Genomic DNA, 18430 nt, shown 5'->3' with positions numbered 1-18430 from the left:
CCCAATATGGCCATTGCTATGGTCAGTTTCCATGGCAACCATCCCCATCCCCTGTTGCTATGGTCAGTTTCCATGGCAACCATCCCCAGCCCCTGTTGCTATGGTCAGTTCCCATGGCAACCATCCCCAGCCCCTGTTGCTATGGTCAGTCCCTGGGCAGCTCCATGGAGACCCCATGCCAGGGGTGGTTGCCATGGACACCAGCTCAGGCCTGGAGCCTGTTGCCATGGCAACCATTGGCACTCCCATCCCCAGGCTCATGGGATCCCAGAACCACAGAATTGGCTGAGCTGGGAGGGACCCATCAGGATCCTCGAGTCCAACTGCTGGCCCTGCACAGGACACCCCAACACTGCCAGCCTGGGCCTGGCAGCGCTGTCCAAACTCTGCTGGAGCTCAGAGAGCCCTGGAGCTGTGACCCTTCTCTGGGGAGCCTGGGCAGTGCCCCAGCAGCCTCTGGGCAAAAACCTTTTCCTGAGATCCAACCTCAGCCTGCCTCGACTCAGCTGCAGCCGCTCCCTCCACTCCTGTCCCTGGGCACCAGAGTGAAGAGGTTCCCTCAGCCCCAGCCAGGGACGCGCTCCCAAGGCTGCTGCCATGGCCACCAGGGCTGGCACCAGCTGGGATGCTCAGTTTCCACAGGCCGGGATTCAGGAATGGCATTTCTCAATTTCCTGCTCCTGCTAAAACCCTACTAGCACTCATTGCCCTCCCAACTTCCATTGAAGGAAAAAAGGGAAAGATCCCTCGCTGGGATAAGAACAATTTACTGGGAACAGCAAAAAGATAAGGAACAAACAGAAACAGAAAAAAATATTGACAACAGAAGGGATAAGAAAAACTAGTTACAGGGAAAACTACATCACCATCAATTGCATCTTCCTGGCCACGTATTTCCTCCTGCATGGAAAGGACACCCTTCTCCTCAGGGAAAGAGAGAGAGAGAGTCCCTTTCCAGACCCTGGCAATGACCTGAGGTGGGAGTGAATGTAGTGACAGGGCCATGGCCAGACCCTCATGTCCTTCAATCCCATATCAGGTCATTGGCAGGGGCAGGAAAAGGCACAGGTGTCTTCCCAGCATGGATCACAGGGAACATGGATCACCAGGGCTCTTCCCAACAGGGTCCTCCAATGGGGGATGAAGCTGGAGCAGTGCACAAAGCTCTTCCTGCAGCTGGGGCATTTTCAGGGCCTCCCTTACTGGTGGCTCTGTTGGTGTTTGGTCAAGTGAGATCTCTGGGTGAAGCTCTTCCCACACTGGGGACACTCGTAGGGCCTCTCCCCAGTGTGGATGCGCTGGTGGCTGACAAGGTTGCACTTGTGCTTGAAGCCCTTGCCAGAGTTGGGGCAGAGGAAATGCCTCTCCTCCATGTGAATCTGCTCATGCAGGAGGAGATTTGAGCTGCTTTGAAATATCTTCCCACAAGTGGGGCACATGTAGGGCCTCTCCCCGGTGTGGATGCGCTGGTGCCTGATGAGGTGGGAGTTGTGCTTGAAGCCCTTCCTGCAGTCAGGGCAGCGGAAGGGCCTCTCCTCTGTGTTAATCCGATGGTGTACAAGGAGATTGGAGCTGGTCTGAAAACTCTTATGACACTTGGGACACTTGTAGGGCCTCTCCCCAGTGTGTATGCGTTGGTGGATGATCAGGTGGGAGCTCCAGCTGAAGCCCTTCCCACATTCCCCACACTTGTAGGGCCTCTCCCCAGTGTGGATGTGTAAGTACCTGACAAGGTGGGAGTTGCAGCTGAATCCCTTCCCACACTCCCCACACTCGTAGGCCCATTCCACGGTGTGGATCATCAGGTGTCGTTTCAGATTGTTGCTCTGCCTGAAGCTCTTCCCACACTCCAAGCACTTGTAGGGCTTCTCCCCATCAGGAAGCTGCTCAGGGACCACCAGCTCCGAGCTCTGGCTGAAGCTCTGCCCACCTTCCTGGCCCAGAGTGGGTCTTTCCTCCTCAGAGCATCCTGCACTGGGCTTGCAGCCCGTCCTCCTGTAAGATCTCCAGGGATTTTCCTCCCTGTTGGATTCCTGCACTATGGAGTTGCTCAAAATGGCTTCTTCCATGAGGTTCTGCTGCAGGGATTTGTCTTTCCTGGTCTCCATCCGCAGCTCCTTCTCTGGGGTAGGAAGGACAAGGAGAGGATGGGATTTGCCTCTGTGCCAGAGGGAAGGGCAAGGAGATCCCCCCAGTGCATCCCTGGCAGGAGGGCACCGGCAGCGGGGCTGTCCTGCAGCCGGGGGCTGTGCTGGGCTGGGAGATGGAGCAGGAGAGAGGGAGAAAGGGGCACTGACTTCCTCCTCACCTGCCTCGGTGTCCCAGGGCATCTTCCTCTTCCTTGTAACCTTGTCCTCCATCTGGCGAATGTTTGGGTACGGGAAATCTTGTTTTGGGAGGAAAACAAGGGATGAGCACAGTGAGTTTTGTACTGGCTTCAAAGCAAACCAGGGGGAGAGTCTAAGCCATAATAATTGAATAATAAAATTAAAATGAAGACAATGATACAGAAACACTGGCTTAATCTGACAGAGTCAGGATATAAGCTGACAACCCGTTGCTCAGGGTGGTGGCAGTAGTCTGATGAAATGGTGGCTGCAGTCCGGCTGGAGTGATGAACGTGATTTTGTCAAAGCGGTGATCCTGTAGAAGGGTCTGGTCTTCCTCTGAAGGTCCAGTGGTGCTTATGGAGCTCTTCTCCTCTGGGAATGCAGTAGGCAAGGTGTTCGCAATGTTGCAAATGGTGAGATTATATCCAGGCAGGAATGCTTGGTTCCTCCCCCTGGGCGGAGCATCCCACAATGGGATGATGTAATTTTATCAGTCCTGCAGTGACACTCAATGGCCCATTAAGAGAAGATGGCCCCTGGAGGGTGTTATCAGGGCTGAGCCATGGAAGAGATAAAGAACACTGCCCCACCTGTTGATAACAGTTTATGGAGATGGGGACTGAAAACACTTTTGGTTACATCTGACATTGTAACCTGAAACAGTGAGGCAATCCCAGCACGGGGTGGGGGGTGAACACCACCCCCCTTACCCAAACTGGCTCAGGTGTAAAACCCCCACCCTGGGAAGGCCACGCACACAGGGGACAATGTCACACTTGCCCTGTCTCAGGGGAGATCTCTGTCCCTGTCACTCCTTGGCTCTCTCCCCTTTTCTCTTTCTTTCCATCTCTCTCTTAAGTTTGTTAAAATCACTGAAAGAAAGGGAGCAGATGACACCAGTGAGGCTGACATGGATCATTCATGACCTGGTGAGGAACACAAGGCTACTAAAGTCCTACAAGAAGCCCAGCTCAAGTTATTTTACAAATATCTCCTGAATTCACAGTCTTGGAGAAGAAGCATTATTTTCTTGGTCCCTGTCACCTTTGTGACAGCTACACTGACCTTTAACTTCCTTTTAATAATCTGTATTGGGACAAATTTCTGTGTTTCTTTTTTTGGAACCTGCCAGCATCTGAGCTGGAGCTGTGCTTGAACTGATAAAATTTGGAATTGCCATAGAATTGCTTCTGTTTTTGGTTTATTAATGTTTGGGATTTGTTTGCGTTTCAATCACAAGAGACTTGCGGAAAGAGCAAATCTTCCTCAAGGCATTATCTGTAGGGTTAAGTTTAATATCTGCTGAGTTTGTTTTGTTCAGTGCCCAGAGGATGCTCAAGGAGTCTCTGGTTTTGGTTTGGCCCTAATTTTCTTCTGATTTGTCTTTATCACTTAAAAACACCTGAAAAATTACTAAAAATAGTATTGACCAGAGATGTTAAAAGTCCCACCATTTTAGAGGTATTTGAGGTGGAATTTATCCTTTGGGAACATATTCTGGAGGATCTGTTGGTTCTTGGGGGATATCTGGTAGTATTTTCCATATCTTTGCACTCCAAAAGCCAAGGTGGATTTGTCTCTCACCTCAAAATGACTCAATCCCACTCGAAACCCCAAAATCTTACCCCAAAATAGGTGAATCCCACCTCAAAATGGCTGGTTCCCACCTCAGTCCCATGCCAAAATTACTCAATTCCACAGCCTCCAGGTTGATATGGGGTTGCAAGGAGATCAGGAGAAGTGAGATCCAAATTTGAGGTTGTGGGATCAGGATTGTGCGGGGCTGAGTGGGTGTGATTTATTTTGATAGCAAATGAAACTTCCAGAACTATTGATTTCTGTCCCATTCATTTTCTGTCAGTTCTGGTTTGCTTTTCAGAGTGCCGCCTTCTCAGCTGATTTTGTTTGTGTCCTCCTGCCCCAGACTGAAAAGCAAGATGTGTTCTATTTGCCATCTGTATGGCAGTTGTCCTGTGTTAAGTGGGCAGTTTTTCCTTATCTCTTCCACAATCAATCCTCCCTCAGGGGAGACATCTGCTGATAATGGGCTATTGAATGTCACTGCATGACTGATAAGAACTGTAACATCCCATTGTGAGATGTTCTGCCCAGAGGGAGGAGCCAAGCATTCCTACCTGCATCTAGTCTTGAGATTCTGGCCCACCAACACAGCTTTTTCTGGGCTGGATTTCTCAGAGGAACAGCTGCCTCTTCCACTGCCTCTTCAGAAGAAGACTCCCTTTTCTACAGGATCACTTCTCCAACAGAACCACACCTGACACTCCTGGAGGGCTGCAGCTACAATTCCAATTGGACTGCAGCCAACACCCTGTCCAACAGAGTGTCAGGTTGTATTCTGACCCTGTCAGTGTTGTTTTAGTTCACTTCATTGTTTCTTTTATTTTTTTTTCCCTAGTAAAAAACTGTTATTCCTGCTTCCATATTTTTACCTGACAGCCGCCCTTAATTTCAAATTTATAACAATTCTTAAAGAAAGAGTCTTCATTTTTCCATTTCAGGGGAGGCCCATGCCTTTCTTAGCAGACACCTGTGTTTCCAAACCAAAACACCTCCTTTCTCTCCTGCCTTCCATTGCCTGCTCTGTTTCTCTCTCATTGCCTCCCTTGACCCAGGGCAGCCCCCACCAATGGCCCTGCCATGATTTAATTCCCAATCCACGAGCTACAACAACCATGGGTGAAGTTATGATGGCTGGCAGTGAAATGTCACTGTAGGATCTTGCTCCACTTGGCTTTTGGCTCTTCCATATGAGCTTTGCCTTCAAGGGCAGGAACATCTTTTCCTGGCTGGGAACTGGAATTCCAGCCCCTGGGAGGGTGTGCCATGGATCCCAGAGGGGCATTCCCGAGGCTCCCAGGGTGCTGCTCCTGCCGTGCCTCCCAAGGAGCTGTGCAGGGCAGGGGACAAGGTGCAGCAGCTGTGTTGGTTCTGCAGTGTCACAACAACCCCTGGTTCCAGGAGTTTCTGCACTGCCAATAGCGGTTCCTGGGTTCCATGATGCCCTGCTGTGTCCCCATGGATATTTGGTGTCATGAAGTTCTTCAGTGCCACAATGGCCACCTCACTCCATGAGCTTCCACAGTGTCCAAATGGCCTCCTTGGATGGGCAGTGTCACCATGGACCCTTGGCTCCATGCAGCCCCGCTGGGTCACCATGGACTCCTTGGTTCCATGAGATTCTGGGGGTGTCCCTGTGGTCTCCTTGGATCCACAGTGTCACAATGGACTGCTGGATCCACATGGCCCTGCTGTGTCACCATGGCCCCTTGGTTCCATGGGACCCCAGGGTCACAATTGACTCCTTGCTTCCATGACACCCACTCAGTGCCAAAATGGCGCTTTCATTCCATTGGTGACAGAAAAGATTTATAGAAACATTGAGCAAATAGTGCTTAACATATCTGGGAAAATCTGTTTGCATTCCAAAGAGAGGTTAAAAAAGGTGAGGATGGCACCAGCAGCTTCCATCTGCATCAGAGATTCAGGGAAATGTCAGGAACAGACAATTCAGCTAGGAGACTCAGAGAATGCTTCCAGAGATCATTTCTGGTCACACTGTCTCTTGTAGAAAGGTGACACCATTCCAGGCAGCCTGTACTGAGCAGGTGGTTCCTGAGTGGGGTTTGTTGTTTAGGAAACCTGCTCAGGCTTTTCCATTCTTTCCTTCCCCAGAGAAAAACTTCTCCTGGGCCTGTGTGCAGGCAGAGCCCTGAGGAGAGCAGGTGGGACACGGTGCAATGGGCTGGGACATGGAGCTGCAGAGCTCAGCGACAAGGTTCTGCTGCAGGGCACAGGGATGTCAGTGCCAGGTGGGCGATGTCAGACATGGTGAGGCTGGGGGTGAGGAGCAGCTTGTCCAAACAGGGTCAGTCCTCAAGGGGCTCATTCTTCTGCAAGCCCAGACCTCCTAATGAGACACTGAGCATCAAGATCACCTGGGGCATGCTTCTATAAGCTCTTCTCTGAACTGGAAAACAAAAAAATATTGCCTTTATAAAAGAAAAAAATTCAGGAGGTGCACTTGGAAATCTTCCTCCTTACAAGAACTCCAAACTGGCTCCAATCAGCTGCACAAGCCCTGGGGATTTGCAGACCATTGAATGAAGACAAATCTCCCCTGAGGGCTTTCTGTATTTTAATGATCCCTATGGTGGATTTGGGGCTGAGCCCAGGATCCTCAGTCATTGAGAGAAGGCTGAGGAAGCTGCTCAAGGAGTCAGAAGCAAAACTCCAAGTCCCTTGGAGCATCACTGGGCCCCACTGAAGACAGGGACTGCCAAAGGCTACCAGGGACTGGAGAGAGCAGATCCTTGAGGCCAGGATTGCAGGGAGCCCAAGGCTCAGAGCAGGGAACTGCAATGCTGAGCAAGGCCTGGGCTGGCTGGGGGAAGCAGAAAGGCCAAGCCCTGAGCCCAGACAGGCACAGCAGGGCCTGTCCCTCACGGGTGGCTCGGGGCTGTTTGTGTGGCAGGGGGATGTGAGGGGCAGCAAGGACAAATGCCATAAACCTGCAACCCCTGCCATCCTCCTTAGGGAGGGGCAAGGGAGAACCAAAGTGCAGCCCCACCAAGGAAAGTTCCTTCTGTGGGGCTTCCAGAGGTGCTGCCTGAGCCTAGGGACAAAGGCCTGGGTGCCTCTGTCCCTGCCCAGCCCTGCCCAGCCCTGCCCATCTGTCCTGGGGCTGTGCCCCCTGTGTGCGCTGCTCCTCTGCCCTGGCCGGCTGCACTCGCCCATCTCGCTGTGCGCCAGCATTTCTCACCCAGCGTTTCTGTGCCCTCCCTGGGCTCCCTGCACTCAGCGCTGCCGGCTCCTGGCACACAGAGCCAGGCCAGGAGCCCACCCTGCCAAGGGCCTTTGGAGCTGGGTGTTGGCTGCGATGGCTTCTGAGCTCAGCAGCTGCTCCTGGGATGGCTCCATGGAGACCCGGCACAGCAAAGCTGCTGTGCATTGTCCTGTTGAGGGTCACACACCGGCGGGGCACATTCCCTGGCTGCAGGATTCGTGCCCGACCCAAGCACTGCTCTTATGGCTCCAGCACTGCTTTCCAGCAGGCACAGGGGAAGGCAAACTGTGTGTAGCTCATGGTATGTTAGAGTGTCTAAAACTTGCTAAGTCACCAGTCTTAGAGGTGACATGCATTTGGAATTTATGAGATGGAGAACAAGATGGAAAAGGGGAGCATAGACATAAATAGGGGAAAACATTTCAGATTGTTTCTTTTCATTTTCATTTCACTTCTGGAAAGCTGTTTTAGTTTTTCAGGAATCTTCTCCACAGTCCTCTTTGCTCTTCTCAAGAACCCTTCCTGGAAAATGAGGTCGAGCTCCTGTCACAGGATGTGCCACCAACTACAGCTTCTCTTGGCTTTCCACACCCTGTGTGCTGCAGGATTCTTGCAGCAGAGCAGGACAAAGGTTTGGAGAAGTTGACAGCTTGTCCTTTCTTTAACTGGTGGACTGGGGAGTTGTGCTGGGGGTAAGGTTTTCATTGTTACTGTTCAAGGCTAAGAAAACAGGAGGTGTTACCATGAATTGTTAGGAAATACAAACCTGGCTGAATTCAGAGAAATAATCTCCAGAGCGTACAGCCCAAAGTGGAGACTTGTGTAATAATAATAATTCCAGCCTGTCAGTGGACATCTTGAAAATTATCTGGAATGTGAAAATGCTCTGATAGAGGGAGTTTCAGTGTAGATGATTCCACATCTGGTGCATTGATGCATAAATCAAGAGTACAATCAGTTCCTGACAAGCACTAGAACAAGCTGGACCTCTCAGAGTAGCCGACTGAAAGAATCTGAAAAGGAGAAATGCAGGCAATTGTGGGAGGGGACTTGGGAAACTGTCCCCCCGAAATACCCTGGGAGGTGACAGGTGTGTAGTTCCCCGCCTCCCCTGTTGTCAATCATTTTGTCATCCCTTCCCCTTGTTAATCAGTATGTCTGTCATCCCTTGGTTCTAGAAAGTTCTTTGTTCTTTATACCCCCATTGGTTCCTTCCCTGAAGCCGCTCCTTCCCCTTACCCTCATTGGTTATAACCCTGTCACTCGACCCTGACTCTGCCCCCGAAGCCTTCCTTCACTGAACGCTTCATGCCTGGACCCTGCCTCTCTTGTCCCAGTTATAATCCCCATTCCGCCCCCTGTTCGGGGCTCTCAGAGCGAGCTCCCTCCCGGAGAGGTTGTTTTCCCTTCGCTCCCTGAATTGCTGTTCCTCAATAAACCCTCCTGGAATTAAAGCCGCCTGTGAGTCGTCCCGCCTTCATAGAGGAAGATTTCATTACGCTATCCGGCTTCTGAGGACTCGGCTCTCTGACAAGCAGAGTGGTCAGAGACCAAGAAGCCCTCAACTGGCGCCCGAACAGACTGACCCCTCTCAGGAGTCAGTTGCAGAGCGTCTCCTCGGCTCCATCGGCTCTGCGATCCGGCTGCCCGAGGACTAAAAGCGCCATTCGCCGCCAGTTCCACGAGCGGCTGCTCTTCGTTGAAGAAGATCGCCTACCTCGCGGGCTGCAGACACCTCGTCCTGGTTCGACTTCGAGTTTGGGAGCAGACTCCGAACGGGACGAGACCTGCAGCGCTTCCTCTCCCCCTCAGAGGCTTTTCGTTTTGACAGCGGTCTTCTTTGTGAGTTCCTGGTGCCCTGTCTGGCACCCGACCCTGTCTCTTTTCCTTTTCGTTTCTCTCTTTGTCTCTTTGGGGATTTCCTTTTTTCTGCAGTGAGAATGGGCAATCGCCTGTCTCCTGCCCGGCGGGATTTTTACCTCCACGTTAAATCCTCCCTTGTTTTGGGGAACATTTCTTTTAAAAAGAGGGACCTTAAGGCTTTTGTTAATCTTATTTTCGATAACTTCCCTGACACCTCCAGGGATGATTTTTCTTCTCTTATTTTCTGGGGAAATGTTGGGAAACTGTTATACGCATTACAAGTAAAGGGGAATTTTTCTGTGGGGTATTTTTTTCCACTTTTTCATTCTATTTACACTTTATTTAAACAAAACGGTGAGAGTTGGGTCCCCGGTTCTCCTAACCCTCATTCCGCCCCCCCCACTCCTAACTCGGTTTCCCCTAAGGGTGGGTCGGGCAGCAGACCCTGCCATAACCAGGCACAGGGCTGCCACCGTCTCCCTGCTGCTCCCCGCCCCACTCTGTCCTCTCCTCGTCCTGGGACTGGCCATCCCAGTGCGAGTCTTTCCTCTCCCCAAAGCCCTCAAACCCCTGTACCCAGTTTAAAACCATGTTATTCGATTCCTGATCTCTGTCACCACACCTCACAAAATGGCGCCGGCCACATGGCCGAGCAGCCCGCCACCGAGGGACAAAATGGCGCCTCCTCTCCACCTCCTCACTCCCTTCGGGCCCCTGCCAGTCCCCCTCAGGCTCCACCTCCGTCGAGTGCCGCCCCTGCGTCGGGTCCCGCCCCTACCACCGCGTCGATTGTTACGTCGTCGGGACCCGCCCCTCCAGCCCCCATGGCCACACCCCTGGGTGGGCCCCCGGTGGGAGGGACCGGCCTGCAGGAAGGCCACGCCCCGGTGGGAGGGAACCCCCTGCCGGAAGGCCACACCCCGGTGGGTGAGCCTGGCCACGCCTCCCCTCAGGCCTCTTCTGGTTCCCACTCCACCGGAACCGGAAGTCGGCCTGGCCGGAAGCAGGCCATCTTGGCCTGCCGGGCTTCATGCCACCGAAGCCCACCGGCCAAGGGGAAGGTCCGAGCCCTTGCTCGTCCTGCCTCATCCTCCGATGAGGATGAGGACAGCGACAGCCCCCGGCCCACACCTCGGCCGGGAGGTGGGTGGGCCCGGATCAGGGCAGAGGCAATTAAGGATGGGGATTTGGAATTCGCAAGAGATCTGGGGCCGTTCGCAGCACCTGTGGTGAGGACCAGGGGGCAGCGGCCACACTGGGAGCAACTCCCATATGTGGAGATTAAAGAACTGAGGAAGGCTGCCAAAGACTATGGTCGAGACTCTCCTTTCTTTAAGAATGTATTGGACCTCGCTTTCTCGGGCCATACATTGGTCCAGCATGACGTTAAATATATTGCCAAGTCCCTGCTCACTCCCACCGAGCTTTTATTGTGGGACATTCAATGGAGAAAGCTCCTCAAGCCTCTTCTGAAAAAACACAATTTAGCGGAGGCAATTGGAGAGGGAGAGGAAGCCATAGAAGCCCTGGCAGGGGAGGGGGAGTTCAGCCAGCCAGAGGACCAAATACTGTTACCCACGGAGGTCCTAGATGACATCAAGGAGGCTGGCCGAGCGGCACTGTTAAAAATCCCCGATGGGAAAACCCCCCTCCAGAACTTTTCAGCTATTACCCAGGGCCCAGAGGAATCTTTCATAAAATTCGTGGACCGGCTGAGGGAGGCCATCGACCGGCAGATAGACCATCCTGCAGCGAGGGAAGAGCTCCTGAGAAAGATGGCCATGACCAACGCGACAGCCGAGACAAAGAAGATATTAAGGACTTTACCTCAGGACCCCGAACCCACCATAGCACAGATGGTGGAGGCCTGCACGAAAGCCGCCTCCACCGAGACCACTGTCGCCCTTGCAGTAAGTAAGGGGATTGGGGAGGCGATGTTGATGATTAACACCATCCAGTGCTTCGGGTGTGGCCAGATGGGCCACATACAAGCCAACTGCCCATACTGGCCCCCGGAGCAACCACACTACTCGTACACACCCTCCCCAAGACCAATACCCAGGAACCCGATGCCCTACCATCAGCAGGCGGGAAACGGGTCACGGAGCGCGGGGAGGGGCCGCGCGAGGACAACAAGTGGCCCCTCACAGCGCCCAGGCCTCCCCACCATCCGGGAGGACCGGTGGCCCAGCGGACAGTTCCGGAGGGTTGGCGGAGCCACGACGACGGGCTCCGCCTCTTCCGTAGAACCCGCAACTTAGATTCAGACACTCACCGGGTCCTCAAAAGCTCCATCACTGTGACTCTCCAGGATGAGGACCTGGTGAGAGTTCCCGCTGGGTTCCTGGAACCCCCTTACCGCAATTGTGAGGTGACAGTGTTAATACTCGGAGATTGCAGGCTCACACCAGACCGTGTTACCGTCGTTCCTGAAGTGGTGTGTTTTCAGCCGGGGTCCGAGGTCACCGTCTCGGTCGTCTGCCATCAACCACCTTGCACCATCACCAAGGGGCTCCCCTTCGCTGCCATGTACCTCCTCGACGTGGCCGACCTCACCGATCCACCAGTACAGGACTATTTCGCTGGACATGACTCCGGGGAAGACAATTTTGTCTTCCTCACACAAAATGTTTGCAAATCCAGACCAATGATTGAGACTGTTTTATCGCTTCAGGGAAAGTCCATCAAACTGGACCTGATGGCGGACACCGGGGCAGACGTCACCATCATTCCCCGGTCAAAGTGGCCCCGCGACTGGGAGTTGGTGCCCCCTTGTGGCACAATCTCCGGAGTGGGAGGAGCTGTCAACTCCATGCGCAGCAAACACCTGGTAAGTGTGGAGGGCCCTGAGGGACAGGTTGCCACCATTCGGCCTTTTGTTGTTTCATCTAACATCATGTTATTAGGCAGGGACGTTTTGTCCCAATGGGGTGCCCGCCTCGATATCCCTAGCCCTGCATGGGATTTTTAGTATGGGCCACTGCGGAGCGCACCTCCCCACCGCTGAATTGGAAGACCGATGTTCCAGTGTGGGTGGACCAGTGGCCCCTTGTGGAGGAGAAATTAAAAGCGCTCCATGAATTAGTAGAGGAGCAGGTCCGCCTGGGGCATTTAATACCCTCCACCAGCCCCTGGAACACTCCTGTCTTTGTTATTAAAAAACCTGGCAAAGACAAATGGCGCCTGCTCCAAGACCTGCGCAGGGTCAATGAGGTAATCGAGGACATGGGCCCCCTGCAGCCTGGCCTTCCCTCACCCTCCATGCTTCCCCGGGATTGGCAGCTCGCAGTCATTGACATCAAGGACTGCTTTTTCAACATCCCATTGTATCCCGGAGATGCCCCCAGATTCGCGTTCTCCGTCCCTTCCATCAATAGGGCGGAGCCTTATAAGAGGTACCAATGGACCACTTTGCCCCAGGGAATGAAAAATTCCCCGGTGCTCTGCCAAACTTTTGTGGCCCAGGTGCTTTCGCCGATCAGGAAGCTGTTCCCTGAAGCGATCATCCTGCATTATATGGATGATGTCTTGATCTGCGCTGAAACACAAGCTTATCTGCAGATCACACTTTCCAAGACTGTTAAGGCCATTAAAGCTGCAGGGTTTGAAATTGCTGAAGAAAAGATCCAGCTGTCAGCGCCATGGAAGTATTTGGGCTTTCACATTACGGGAAGGACTGTCGCGCCCCAATCTGTCACCGTCAAAGACGACCCACGGACCCTGCGGGATCTCCAGCAGATCTGCGGTACCATCACGTGGATCCGACCTCTCCTGGGACTCACCACGGAGGAGCTGGCGCCGCTCTTCAACCTGCTACGAGGAGATGGCGACCTAGCTTCCCCTCGCGAGCTAACACCTGCCGCCAAAGGAGCCCTGGAGAGAGTCGCTGAGGCCATACGATCCCGTCAGGCCCACCGTGTGGATCGGCTCCTTCCCATCACCCTTGCCATACTGGGTAAGTGCCCAAACTTCCATGGTCTGCTTTTTCAATGGGACGCTGGGCGGAAGGACCCACTCCTTATCATTGAGTGGCTGTTTCTCCCACACCAGCCAGCGAAAACTATTTCAACTCCTGCAGAGTTAATGGCTAGGATAATAATAAAGGCCAGACAACGCCTCCGGACCCTCGCAGGGTGTGACACGGCGTGCATTTACCTACCTCTTAATTTGGAACAATTGGAATCCCTGCTTCAGACAAACGAAAGTTTGCAAATTGCTTTAGACAGTTACCCTGGACAGATTTCCATTCATTACCCTAAACATAAAATATTCAAAGACACGTTATATTTGGCCCCAAAGTCATTCAAAAATAAAACACCTATTAAAGGTGCTCTCACGGTGTTCACCGATGGGTCGGGAAAATCCCACAAATCGGTGATCACTTGGAAGGACCCGGAGAGTCAGAAGTGGGAGTCTGACATCCAACTGGTTGAGGGTTCCCCTCAGATCGCAGAACTTGCTGCGGTCGTGAGAGCATTCAAAAAATTTCAGCAACCTTTCAATCTGGTAACAGATTCGGCTTATGTTGCCGGGGTAGCAGAACGGGCAGAACACGCCCTGCTCAAAGAAGTTCAAAACAAACAGTTATTCGATTTGCTCACGGAATTAATCTGGCTGATCTCCCACCGAGAGCAACTCTATTATATTATGCACGTCCGGGCTCACACAGACCTGCCAGGAGCTATTGCAGAGGGGAACCGGATGGCCGACCTCCTTGCAATGACATCTCATTACTCTGCACCTGCACTTTCATTAACCTTACCAGACATCTTTGCACAGGCAAGGCTCAGCCATGCGTTTTTCCATCAAAATGCACCTGCCCTTGCCCGACAATTTAAAATATCAAAAGAACAAGCCAAAGCCATACTAGCCACATGCCCAAGCTGTCAGTCCTTCGGCCTTCCACCGCTGCCAACGGGGATAAACCCCCGAGGGTTGGCAGCATTGGAGCTGTGGCAAAGAGACATCACTCACTATAATCCTTTTGGCCGCCTGAAATACCTGCATGTGTCCATAGACACATTTTCTGGGGCCGTGTTCGCGTCACTCCACACTGGTGAGAAAACAAAAGATATCATCAAACATCTATTCATGGCATTTGCCACATTAGGAGTCCCAAAAGCCATCAAAACGGACAATGGGCCTGGATTCACCTCGACAAGATTCGCACAATTTCTACAACAATGGGGAATTGCCCATTCCACCGGCATTCCCCATAACCCTACAGGACAGGCAATAGTGGAACGCTCCCACAAAGAGTTAAAAAGGCTGCTAGAACAACAACACGATTCGGCTCTGGCCATGACACCAGTTGAAAGATTATGCAAGGCACTTTATGTTCTTAATTTCTTAAATTGTTCTGACCGGGAGCCGAATCCCCCTGCACTCAGACACTTTTGCAATAACACCAGGGCAGTTTTGAAAGAGCGTCCGCCAGTCCTCATCAGAGACCCAGAATCAAAAATCATCTCAGGGCCGTACCCTCTGATAACGTGGGGGAGAGGGTACGCTTGTGTTTCCACAGCCCAGGGTCCCAAATGGATTCCTGGAAAATACGTCAAACCGTACCTGGAGAGCACTACCACGGACCTCCCAGCGAGGAGCAACCCAGCGACCCCATCACGATCGCCACCAGATAATGCAGTGGCGTGGCGACGGAGAAAAAAGAAGAGGACCGGAAGACCACCCAACATCGTCTCCCGGGTCCTCATCACAAGGACATACCTACCTCTGCAGGACTTAACAACTTCCGCCACCCCATCCCCTCCTGTGCCGTTCCCTCTACCCTCATACCTAACCCGTCATCCCTTTACCCCTCCGTCCTGAAATTTATTTTTATTTTAACCCAAAAGGGGGAGCTGGGGGAGGGGAGGGAACCAAATGTATGTTGGTAATATTGTTTTGTTTAATTTTAGTACTAGGATGGCTGCCAGAACATCATTCACCCAAAAGGAACAACAGAAGATGTCCCACTGCGCCCAGCTGGTTGCAGCCACGCTTTCCATCCTCCTGTGGCTGCATGTAGCAGATGGCTGGGTGGTACCACAGCCGAAAGAAAACGTCTGGATCACGCTGGCAAAGTCCTTGCAGCAGGATAACCTATGTCTGGCCATGGGCAACGTGGACAATCCCCTGTCCACTTGCCTGGTGGGGGTCCCCTTGGTAGCTGATGATTGGCCGGTATCCAATTCCGACCTGCTCCGAACCACGGGTAGGAGGCCTAACCCGGTCGATACTTGGGATGAGTGGACCAAAATTTTGCCCAACAGCAAAGAGGAACCCCAAGAATTGGACTTACTGGGGTCCTCCACAGCTAGATATTGTGTCAAATTCTATTATAGGAGGCCAAGTCAAAATTGGCACGGAATTGACTTGGCCAAAGACACATACCGGAAAGATGTAACACCTATCAGTAAAAAATATAACAGCCAAACCTGGTGCAATTATACTAGCCAGGTGATTTCGGTTTCATCCACTCGTCCCAAGACATTGCCCAGGGGGATGTTTCTTATCTGTGGGGACAGAGTATGGTCGGGAATTCCATCTCGGCTCCAGGGAGGCCCATGCAGCCTTGGCAAGCTTGCTACCCTCACTCCAAACAGAACTCAAATTCTAGATTGGAAAAAAGAAAGACAATTGGCACGCACCAAAAGATCATATGCTCAATTCGACGAAAATTGTGACTCCGAAATTTACGATTGGGGAAAAACAAAGAGGGTCGCTGTATCCATCTTTTTACCATGGTATGCAGCAGCTAAGGCCCTCGGTGAGCTTTCTCACCTGGAGTGTTGGATAAGTAAGCATGCCAACGCCTCGTCTGCCGCCCTCTCCGATCTTCTGGCAGACCAGCAAACCACCAGGCAAGCCACATTACAAAACAGAGCGGCTATTGATTTCCTGCTGCTCGCCCATGGCCACAGCTGCGAGGACTTCGAAGGATTGTGTTGCTTCAATTTAACATCACGGAGCACTTCCATCCAAGCCAACATCCAGCGGATCCGGACCGAAGTACAGGACATCAAAACGGAAACTTCGGCTGTGGACCCCGTCCACAAACTATTGATGCAGTGGGGCATTCCCGGGTGGGCAGCCTCCATTTTAAAAGGACTCTTTTGGATTTTCATAATTATCCTTCTCATTTCAGTTGCCTTAACCATCTTCAAAAAGACGCTTACCAAGACTTTGGCAAATATTTATTTAATTAACAAAAACGGGGGAGATGTGGGAGGGGACTTGGGAAACTGTCCCCCCGAAATACCCTGGGAGGTGACAGGTGTGTAGTTCCCCGCCTCCCCTGTTGTCAATCATTTTGTCATCCCTTCCCCTTGTTAATCAGTATGTCTGTCATCCCTTGGTTCTAGAAAGTTCTTTGTTCTTTATACCCCCATTGGTTCCTTCCCTGAAGCCGCTCCTTCCCCTTACCCTCATTGGTTATAACCCTGTCACTCGACCCTGACTCTGCCCCCGAAGCCTTCCTTCACTGAACGCTTCATGCCTGGACCCTGCCTCTCTTGTCCCAGTTATAATCCCCATTCCGCCCCCTGTTCGGGGCTCTCAGAGCGAGCTCCCTCCCGGAGAGGTTGTTTTCCCTTCGCTCCCTGAATTGCTGTTCCTCAATAAACCCTCCTGGAATTAAAGCCGCCTGTGAGTCGTCCCGCCTTCATAGAGGAAGATTTCATTACGCTATCCGGCTTCTGAGGACTCGGCTCTCTGACAAGCAGAGTGGTCAGAGACCAAGAAGCCCTCAGGCAATGACTTGGTGAACCTTCCCTGGAAGAAAGGTGTTTTTCTTCTAATAATTCTAGTCCATTCCCATGGCTTTTGGCTTTATTAACAAGCACATTTCCATCCCAGATTCGCCATGAAATGGGAACCCTGAGCTTGTGGAAGTGCCTGAAAGATGCCCTGTTCCTCTGCAGGGACACTCGGGCTGAGACAGGAGCCGGAGCCCTCTCTGGGGAAGCCTCCTCTGAGCTGGAATTTGTGCCGTGCTGGGAGAGGAGGAGGAGGGGAGAAGGCTGGCGCTGTGTGGCAGGAGCAGGAGGTTTGGGCCGCAGGACATTCCGTCTGCGCCGCTGCCCCGCAATGGGCGGCCGTGCCCGGGGCTCTGGGCCTGGCCCCGCGTGCGCTGAGCTCCCTGGGCTGGGCTCAGGCTCCCGCTGGGACTGGGCACAGGCTGGGCTCTCACTGTGCTCACCAGCAGGGAAAACACCTCTGGGCATTGACATTTCCTGCTTCTGGGAAGAATCAATGAAGTGAGTCAAGAAGTTCTGGTTTCTGTCTTTCCTGGTGGATTTTTAAATTTAATTGCACACTTCAGATGCAATTTCTGTGATGGTCTCTGTCAGTTGGTTCTATTTAATCAGCACCAGCAACAGAGCTGTGTTTGAGCATTGCAAATGTGGCCTTTGTAGCCTTTCATTCCCCTCACCTTAGTGCTCAGGAACTGGTGGGCATTCCAGTATCTGCTGATCTTTATGCCTGCAACAAAAATACTGACTTTGCTGTCATGAAAGCACTGTGGGTAGCACCAACTGAAAGAGGCACTTGCAGTTTTATGGATAAAATTCAGGTGGTAAGTAGCAGGGCAAGAGCAGCCGTGATCTGCAATTCCCAAGGCGAAGGCAGCAGCAGCCTCCTGCTGTCAGCTCAGGGTGAGTAAAACAGCGCTGAAAACAGCGCTGGAACCCGATCCTTCCTTCCCCTGAGGGCTGGCTCGGGGCAGCACAGGCGGGCCCTGAGGAGCCAGGGCTGTGTGCGGGTGCTTGTTGCTCTGCTCCAGAGTCCATCTGGAAAAGCCCTCGGCAGCCGAGGCAGGAGCAGGCGGGAAGGGGCCGGCGCTGCTGCTGCTCCTGCCTGGGAGCCCCGGCCGGGCCGGGCCGGCGCCCGCTGCGCTGCGGCTGCTGCTGCTGCCAGAGCCGGGCGGGGTCGGGACAGGGACGGACACGGCACAGCAAAGGCCGGGGCTGCAGGGCTGCTGGTGCTCGGCCAGCGCCGGCACAGAGCTTCAGCCCGCAGCCAGCCCAGAGCGAAAGGCTGGGAAAGGCTCCATTCCAGCCGTTCTTTGCTCGGCACTGGGAAGGGACTGAAATTAAAGGAGAACAGCAGGGCCCGACCCCTTCTCCTTGGGGAGGAGCCCCACGCCTGGGGCTGTGAGGGGCTGTGAGGGGCTGTGAGGGGCTGTGAGGGGCCGTGAGGGGCTGTGAGGGGCCAGGCACCTCATGGAACCAAGGGTCCATTGTGACACTGCAGAACCAAGGAGATCATTGTGACACTACACAACCTCATGGAATCAGGGTGCCCATGTTACGCTACTGAACCTCACAGAAGCAAGGGTCCCTTGTGACACTGGAACAAAGGAGACTGCTGTTGGCAGTACGAAAGCTTGTGGAACCAAAAGTCCATTGCTACACTGTGGGGCCTCATGGAACCA

General features: G+C 52.9%; 2 protein-coding genes across 2 annotated transcripts in view; one reads left to right on the top strand and one right to left on the bottom strand.

Moving 5' to 3' along the window:
* LOC146767175 (uncharacterized) overlaps positions 1-2216 on the bottom strand; it is a 31709-nt gene extending 29493 nt beyond the window's left edge. Inside the window, 1 exon segment of the mRNA XM_085582344.1 lies at positions 1204-2216. Coding sequence (XP_085438470.1) covers positions 1204-2108 — 905 coding nt within the window. The 5' untranslated portion in view covers positions 2109-2216.
* Positions 2217-14877: 12661 nt separating this feature from the next.
* Positions 14878-16502, top strand: LOC146767174 (uncharacterized). Its single transcript, XM_085581161.1, has one exon. The coding sequence runs from the start codon at positions 14878-14880 to the stop codon at positions 16276-16278; it is 1401 nt and encodes a 466-aa protein (XP_085437287.1). The 3' UTR covers positions 16279-16502.
* The last annotated feature ends 1928 nt before the right edge of the window (positions 16503-18430 follow it).

Source organism: Lonchura striata, chromosome 5 (assembly GCF_050655825.1).
Source record: "Lonchura striata isolate lonStrDom1 chromosome 5, ASM5065582v1, whole genome shotgun sequence".
In the NCBI taxonomy this organism is placed as follows: Eukaryota; Metazoa; Chordata; class Aves; order Passeriformes; family Estrildidae; genus Lonchura; species Lonchura striata.
This window is presented reverse-complemented; position numbering and strand designations above follow the sequence as displayed.

Excerpts from the sequence above, each read along its gene's own strand:
- LOC146767174 (XM_085581161.1), top strand. The coding sequence starts at position 14,878 with ATGTATGTTGGTAATATTGTTTTGTTTAATTTTAGTACTAGGATGGCT.